The 8,134-nt window shown below is 39.2% G+C and overlaps 1 protein-coding gene across 1 annotated transcript; it reads left to right on the top strand.

The window, feature by feature from the left end:
- Window positions 1–2,193: 2,193 nt before the first annotated feature.
- LOC121568480 (ly6/PLAUR domain-containing protein 3-like) lies at window positions 2,194–7,420 on the top strand. The gene is made up of 6 exons (XM_041879007.2): window positions 2,194–2,253; window positions 2,758–2,886; window positions 3,051–3,146; window positions 6,231–6,383; window positions 6,479–6,589; window positions 6,733–7,420. Exons 1-6 carry the CDS (start codon window positions 2,205–2,207, stop codon window positions 7,017–7,019), a joined length of 825 nt encoding a protein of 274 aa, XP_041734941.2. The 5' UTR covers window positions 2,194–2,204; the 3' UTR covers window positions 7,020–7,420.
- Window positions 7,421–8,134: the final 714 nt, after the last annotated feature.

The raw sequence follows: 8,134 nt of genomic DNA, 5'->3' as shown, positions 1-8,134 counted from the left end.
TAAAACAAAGCTGCGCTCAAGGCTCACGCACAAGCACTTGAATCACATCCTGAAGTTGGCTGCCACTCAGGATGTGACGCCTGATATTGATGCGCTGGTGAAAGCTAAAAGATGCCAGGTATCAGGAGTCAAATAAACTATGCAACCCCACTTAAAGTGCTGCATGAGACACCCTGATATAGTTATGTGATCTGTGATATACTTCTGTGAATCACTGAGGCATTGTGTGTTTGTGTGTCCTCAGAATTTCAAATAGCTTGAGGTGTTTTATGATTAATAGTGATGTTGTGCTTTTGGACACACTGTCCTCAGGCTCCAGCTTTATGTTTATATGTTTTTATGTTGATGTGCTATTGTTTTTAATTGATTTTATTTTATTTGTATATTTAACCTATTCTTGACTCTGTGGTTCTTGCACTTGTTTGGGGAACAGGATTTCATTATTTGTATCTACATTTCTGCCTGAGAAATGACACCCTGATATAGTTCTGTGATCTGTGAAACAGTTCTGTGAATCACTGAGGCATTGTGTGTTTGTGTGTTCTTTTTCTTTAGAATTTTCAAATATACTTGAGGTGTTTTATGATTAATAGTGATGTTGTGCTTGTACTATTTTGGACACACTGTCCTCAGGCTCCAGCTTGATGTTTTATGTTGATAGTATTAAAACAAAGAAAACAATCTGAAGTTGTTGTTTTTAAGTTATATATACCATGATTTTACCGGTCCGGCCCACTTGGGAATAGATTTTCCTCCATGTGGCCCCTGAGCTAAAATGAGTTTGACACCCCTTGGTCTTTTACCAAATAGGGCTATCTTCGGTATACCCCCCCCCCTACCTTGTCACAAAACAACTGATTGGCTCAAACGCATACCATAGATGTCCAGTCTTTTAGACCATAGATGTCCAGTCTTTTAGACCATAGATGTCCAGTCTTTCAGACCATAGATGTCCATTCTAGACCATAGATGTCCAGTCTTTCAGACCATAGATGTCCAGTTCTTTAGACCATAGATGTCCAGTCTAGACTATAGATTTCCAGTCTTTTAGACCATAGATGTCCAGTCTTTCAGACCATAGATGTCCAGTCTAGACCATAGATGTCCAGTCTTTTAGAATGTCTTTACCTTGTATGTTGAGAATTAACAACATATTTTATGAACAATGACTCAAAACACATACTTCTACTCATACTGCTGTTCATACTGCTATTCATACTGCTATTCATACTGCTACTCATACTGCTATTCATACTGCTATTCATACTGCTACTCATACTGCTATTCATACTGCTATTCATACTGCTATTCATACTGCTATTCATACTGCTACTCATACTGCTATTCATACTGCTATTCATACTGCTATTCATACTGCTATTCATACTGCTACTCATACTGCTATTCATACTGCTATTCATACTGCTATTCACACTGCTACTCATACTGCTATTCATACGCTATTCATACTGCTATTCATACTGCTATTCATACTGCTACTCAAACTGCTATTCATGCTGCTATTCATACTGCTACTCATACTGCTATTCATACTGCTATTCATACTGCTACTCATACTGCTACTCATACTGCTACTCATGCACAAACACGCAATCTTTCAGCAATTGAATACACTTGGAACATGTTAAGCAGGGCTGCCCAACCCTCTACCTGGAGATCTACTGTCCTGTAGGTTTTCAGTCCAACCCTAATTTAACATATCTGATTCAGCTAGTTAAGGTCTTGTTGAGCAGCTAATAAGTAGAATCAGGTGTGTTAAATTAGGGTTGGACTGAAAACCCACAGGACATTAGATCTCCAGGAAGAGTGTTGGACAGCCCTGTGTTAAGGCATTCAATGGTAACATGACATGCAATATTCTGCTTTTGTTCTGTGCAATAATATATTTCTCAGCTGTCTTTGTTTGAACCAGGAGGAACTGTAAATGTGATATTCTCGGAAAAGGGTGGGAGAGGAAACGTAAGTAGATTTTGAACAAGGTGACAATGTCTGTGTGTGAGCTAGGAGGAAATGTTCCGGTAGATTCTGGTAAATGGTTGCAATGCCCCAGAAATGGACAAAGATTGATTGACACATCATTCTTATTGCTTTCCATTTTGTCTTTCACTCTTTTGTGACTAGACATTATATAAGGTCCTGAGAACAGCCATTTGTTGTACTGCTAGTCACTGCTTCAGCTCAGAATGAAACACACCATCATTGTCTTACTGGCTTGTATGCTGCTCTGCACTGGTAATATATTCGACATCTTTCATTGTGTTAGTTATATGTCTAATAAGACTATTGTGTTACTTTCAGACCTGGGTTCATATACATGTGTAATTAAGTATTTGCTATTTAAATACTTTCTGTATATTCTGTATATTTGAGTTTTTTCAAATTCTGTGTTGCCGTATAAACCTAATAAATTAGAGGTATTTGAAAGTATTTTCAAATAATGTCCTATAAATATCCTACTATTTGAAACAATTTTAAAATACTTGTTTCCAAATACATGATCTCAAATAATGCTAGAACCAAACAAACCTGGTTTCAAATACATGGGAGTATTTAAATATTTGTACATTTGAGTATTTTCTAATACATGCCAATACGTTTCACTTGTATCTTCCAATAAAACATTTCTTAATATTTACATTGAAATGTATGTGAAAGTAATTTAAATAATTGAAAGAGTATTTGAACCCAGGTCTGGTGACTTTATATGAATGTTTCTTGTAACTGTCTCTTTTTCAGCAGTTCATGCTCTGCAGTGCTTCACCTGTAAAGATCCAGCAGACCCCTCCTGTTTAGAACAAACCCTGGAGACCTGCAGTGTTGGACAAGTGTGTTCTACAAACACCAGCAGCTCTCTGCAATCCTCCGGTAACATAAAACGTATCATTTGATCTAGCCAGAGAAAACCTCTGAGACTGCAGTTGACTACTTGCATAAATAATTTACATTGTACATTTGAATGGACATATTAAGTAGTATTAACTTGTCACATGTTTTGAAATATCCCCTTTGTTTGACTTTTGACACTGTAGTTGTTAATACCAGAGGACACATCAGTTTTAGCATTTGGGGAGTTGACATTGATATCCGCTGGGGAAATGACCGTAAAGCAACCGATCCCAATGTTGGTAAGTTAAAACTCTCAAAATCTGTGACTGGAATTGTTTTCATTCATTATGTTTGCAGTTATGATGCCCAATTCTTGTAACAAGTGGGTATGTACCTTCAGAAACTATTCACACCCCTTTACTTTTTCCACATTTTGATGTGTTACAGCCTGAATGTAAAATTGATTAAATGTTGAGTTTTTTCAACCACCAAAGATCAGGGAGGTTTTCCAATGCCTCACAAAGAAGGGCACCTATTGGTAGATGGGTAAAAAAAAAAGCAGACATTGAATATCCCTTTGAGCATGGTGAAGTAATTAATTACACTTTGGATGGTGTATCAATACACCCAGTCACTACAAAGATATAGGTGTCCTTCCTAACTCAGTTGCCGGAGAGGAAGGAAACCACTCAGGGATTTCACCATAAGGCCATTGGTGACTTTAAAACAGTTACAGAGTTTAATGGCTGTGATAGCAGACAACTGAGGATGTGGAAAAGCAATTAACTTTTTGTCCTGCATACAAAGTGTTATGTTTGGGGCAAATCCAATACAACACATTACTGAGTATCACATTCCATATTTTCAAGCATAGTGGTGGCTGCATCATGTTATGCATATGCTTTTAATCGTTAAGGACTGGGGAGTTTTTCAGGATAAAAAAATTAATGGAATGGAGCTAAGCACAGGCAGAATCCTAGAGGAAAACCTGGTTCAGTCTGCTTTCCACCAGACACTGGGAGATTAATTCACCTTTCAGCAGGACACTAACCTAGAACACAAGGCCAACTCTACACTGGAGTTGCTTACCAAGAACACAGTGAATGTTCCTGAGTGGCCGAGTTACAGTTTTGACTTATAGTCCCCTGTAGCGCAGTTGGTAGAGCATGGCGCTTGCAACGCCAGGGTTGTGGGTTCGTTTCCCATGGGGGGCCAGTATGAAAATGTATGCATTCACTAACTGTGTCTGCTAAATGACTAAAATGTAAATCTACTCGAAAAACTATGGCAAGACCTGAAAATGGTTGTCTAGCAACAACCAATTTGACAGAGCTTGAAGAATTTTGAAAAGAATAATGGGCAAATGTTGCACAATCCAGGTGTGGAAAGCTCTTAGAGAATTACCCAGAAATACTAACAGCTGTGATCACTGCCAAAGGTGCTTCTACTAAGTATTGACTCAGGGGTGTCAATACTTAATGTAAATTAGATATTTCTGTATTTCATTTTCAATACATTTGCTAAAATGTCTACAAATATACAGTACCTTGCAAAAGTATTCATCCCCTTTGGCGTTTTTCCTATTTTGTTGCATTGCAACCTGTAATTTAAATTGATTTTTATTTGGATTTCATGTAATGGACATAAACAAAATAGTCAAAATTGGTGAAGTGAAATGAAAAAAATAACTTGTTTCAAAGAATTCTAAAAAATAAATAACGGAAAAGTGGTGCGTGCATATGTATTCACCACCTTTGCTATGAAGACCCTAAATAAGATCTGGTGCAACCAATTACCTTCAGAAGTCACATAATTAGTTAAATAAAGTCCACCTGTGTGCAATCTAAGTGTCACATGATCTGTCACATGATCTCAGTATATATACACCTGTTCTGAAAGGCCCCAGAGTCTGCAACACCACTAAGCAAGGGGCATCACCAACCAAGCGGCACCATGAAGACCAAGGAGCTCTCCAAACAGGTCAGGGACAAAGTTGTGGAGAAGTACAGATCGAGGTTGGGTTATAAAAAGATATACAAAACTTTGAACATCCCACGGAGCACCATTAACTCCATTATAAAAAAATTGAAAGAAAATGACACCACAACAAACCTGCCAAGAGAGGGCTGCCCACCAAAACTCATGGACCAGGCAAGGAGGGCATTAATCAGAGAGGCAACAAAGAGACCAAAGATAACCCTGAAGGAGCTGCAAAGCTCCACAGTGGAGATTGGAGTATCTGTCTATAGGACCACTTTAAGCCGTACACTCCACAGAGCTGGGCTTTACGGAAGAGTGTCCAGAAAAAAGCCATTGCTTGAAGAAAAAAATAAGCAAACACGTATGTTGTTCGCCAAAAGGCATGTGGGAGACTCTCCAAACATATGGAAGAAGGTACTCTGGACAGATGAGACTAAAATTGAGCTTTTTGGCCATCAAGGAAAACGCCATGTCTAGCGCAAACCCAACACCTCTCATCACCCCGAGAACACCATCCCAGCATGGTGATGGCATCATCATGCTGTGGGGATTTTTCATCAGCAGGGACTGGGAAACTGGTCAGAATTGAAGCATTGCTGGATGGATTGCTGGATTGCTGGAAACTTGTTTGAGTCTTCCAGAGATTTGAGACTGGGACGGAGGTTCACCTTCCAGCAGGACAATGACCCTAAGCATACTGCTAAAGCAACACTTGAGTGGTTTAAGGGGAAACATTTAAATGTCTTGGAATGGCCTAGTCAAAGGCCAGACCTCAATCCAATTGAGAATCTGTGGTATGACTTAAAGATTGCTGTACACCAGCGGAGCCCATCGAACTTGAAAGAGCTGGAGCAGTTTTTCCTTGAAGAATGGGCAGAAATCCCAGTGGCTAGATGTGCCAAGCTTATAGAGACATACCCCAAGAGACTTGCAGCTGTAATTGCTGCAAAAGTTTGCTCTACAAAGTATTGACTTTGGGGGGGTGAATAGTTATGCACGCTCAAGTTTTCTGTATTTTTGTCTTATTTCTTTTTTGTTTCACAAGACAAAATATTTTGCATCTTCAAAGTGGTAGGCATGTTATGTAAATCAAATGATACAACCCCCCCCAAAAATCCATTTTAATTCTAGGTTGTAAGGCAACAAAATAGGAAAAATGCCAAGGGGGGTGAATACTTTCGCAAGTCACTGTATTTTCAATTTGTCATTATGGGGTATTGTGCGTAGGTGGGTGAGAGAGCAAAATCAATTGAATCCATTTTGAATTCAGTCTGTAACTCAATTTTTTTTTGAATAAGTCAAAGGGGATGAATACTTTCTGAAGGCACTGTGTGTACCTTCTCTAGTAATATCTTACTAAAACATGGTTATGATTAATTGTATTTTTATCTTTTACCTTTCAGGTTCAAATTCCAGTATCAATGAGAGGATCGTGAAGGGATGCATGGATGACCATTTTTGTCAGTCAAGCCCCAAAATATCTTTGAATATCGGTTTCCAGCAATTCACTTCTTCATGCTGCAACTCATCTGGCTGCAACAGTGACACTTTCTATGGTAAATATTGTTCTGTACTTTCAACTCCATTGTTCTTTGTTGAATTAGATTTTATTTGTCTGATCCTTACATGAGTTGTCCTGTTGTTTCTTCAGATGACCCCCACAATGGACTTCAGTGTGCTTCTTGCACTGATCCAGAAGATGATGTTTGTGATCAGGCTGTGACCTGCCAGGGAGTTCAAGATCGCTGTCTTAACGGCACAGGTACAGTACATGAAACGTATGTTTGTGTTTGGCTGTGTTCATGCAATACTATAGTCCTTGTAATAAATACGGTTATAATACATTTTATTCATATTGTATTATTTTTGATAATATTTTTTAATATTGTTATATTTTCTCTGTAGTGACAGCTAGTAATGGTCGGTCTGTGACTCTTCGAGGCTGTGTCTCCAGGAGTCTGTGTGGTTCCGGTTCTGACTCCGGTTCTGACTCCGGTTCTGACTCTGGGTCTGACTCCGGTTCTGACTCCGGTTCTGACTCTGGTTCTGACTCCGGTTCTGTGTCCTGCTGTGAGGGGAGTCTCTGTAACAGAAACAGGGCTATGAATGACGCCCAGCCTGTAGCACTTACGCTCCTCACTCTGCTAGTTGGGCTAACAACCACCACACTTCTACAATCAGTTAATCAATGAATATCTTGATTGGGGTTTCTTGTAGATTTGCATATTTTCCAATGAGGATTGGCTCTGTGGGGATCTGCTTCTGGGGATTTCACTCCCTGACCTACTAGAGTACTGTGGGATCTGTTGCTTGTTGCTCATCAGAAGGCGGCTGAATTGATCAATTCTGTAAAAAAAAAAAAAAAAGACTACTTGGTAGTGTTGGTAGTGAACAGAAACTCTTCAAAAATGTTGCAATGAATTTATTAAACTTGGAGGTTGTGTTGAGTAAAGTAATGATGTAATAATAGTGATGTAGTAATCTAACTTTCTTTTAATGTAACCTATTAGGCCGATACATAACCTATTATACATAAGGATACAATCTTCGCGTTCTTCTTTTCCTGATCTTTGTGGTCTAGGCCGGGTTACTGTAAAGCTCTTTGTGGTCTAGGCCAGGTTACTGTAAAGCTCTTTGTGGTCTAGGCCGGGTTACTGTAAAGCTCTTTGTGGTCTAGGCCGGGTTACTGTAAAGCTCTTTGTGGTCTAGGCCAGGTTACTGTAAAGCTCTTTGTGGTCTAGGCCGGGTTACTGTAAAGCTCTTTGTGGTCTAGGCCAGGTTACTGTAAAGCTCTTTGTGGTCTAGGCCAGGTTACTGTAAAGCTCTTTTTGGTCTAGGCCGGGTTACTGTACAGCTCTTTGTGGTCTAGGCCGGGTTACTGTAAAGCTCTTTGTGGTCTAGGCCGGGTTACTGTAAAGCTCTTTGTGGTCTAGGCCGGGTTACTGTAAATCTCTTTGTGGTCTAGGCCGGGTTACTGTAAAGCTCTTTGTGGTCTAGGCCAGGTTACTGTAAAGCTCTTTGTGGTCTAGGCCGGGTTACTGTAAAGAACTTTGTGACAACTGTTGATGTAAAAGGGGCTTACATTTGATTGATTTATTGATTGATAAGTTAACAAATGTATATCAACACTTGCATTTAATCAAACATGTTAGTAAATAATAATAAACATTTATACTACTTACTTCCTATATTGTTATTGTGTTTAGATTTGATAATACATCCCACCAACATCACACAACATAGACTTGATAATACATCCCACCAAAACCTATTGTCAATCAATTTTGCCAGGAAAAGAGGACAACAT

Source organism: Coregonus clupeaformis, chromosome 6 (genome assembly GCF_020615455.1).
Source record: "Coregonus clupeaformis isolate EN_2021a chromosome 6, ASM2061545v1, whole genome shotgun sequence".
Taxonomy (NCBI): domain Eukaryota; kingdom Metazoa; phylum Chordata; class Actinopteri; order Salmoniformes; family Salmonidae; genus Coregonus; species Coregonus clupeaformis.
The sequence above is the reverse complement of the archived record's forward strand: the minus strand, read 5'-3'. Positions and strand labels throughout refer to the sequence as shown.

Excerpts from the sequence above, each read along its gene's own strand:
- LOC121568480 (XM_041879007.2), top strand. The coding sequence starts at position 2,205 with ATGAAACACACCATCATTGTCTTACTGGCTTGTATGCTGCTCTGCACT. Across the intron at positions 2,254-2,757 it reads TTGTATGCTGCTCTGCACTG|CAGTTCATGCTCTGCAGTGC; the intron begins GTAATATATTCG and ends TCTCTTTTTCAG. Across the intron at positions 3,147-6,230 it reads AGCAACCGATCCCAATGTTG|GTTCAAATTCCAGTATCAAT; the intron begins GTAAGTTAAAAC and ends TTTACCTTTCAG.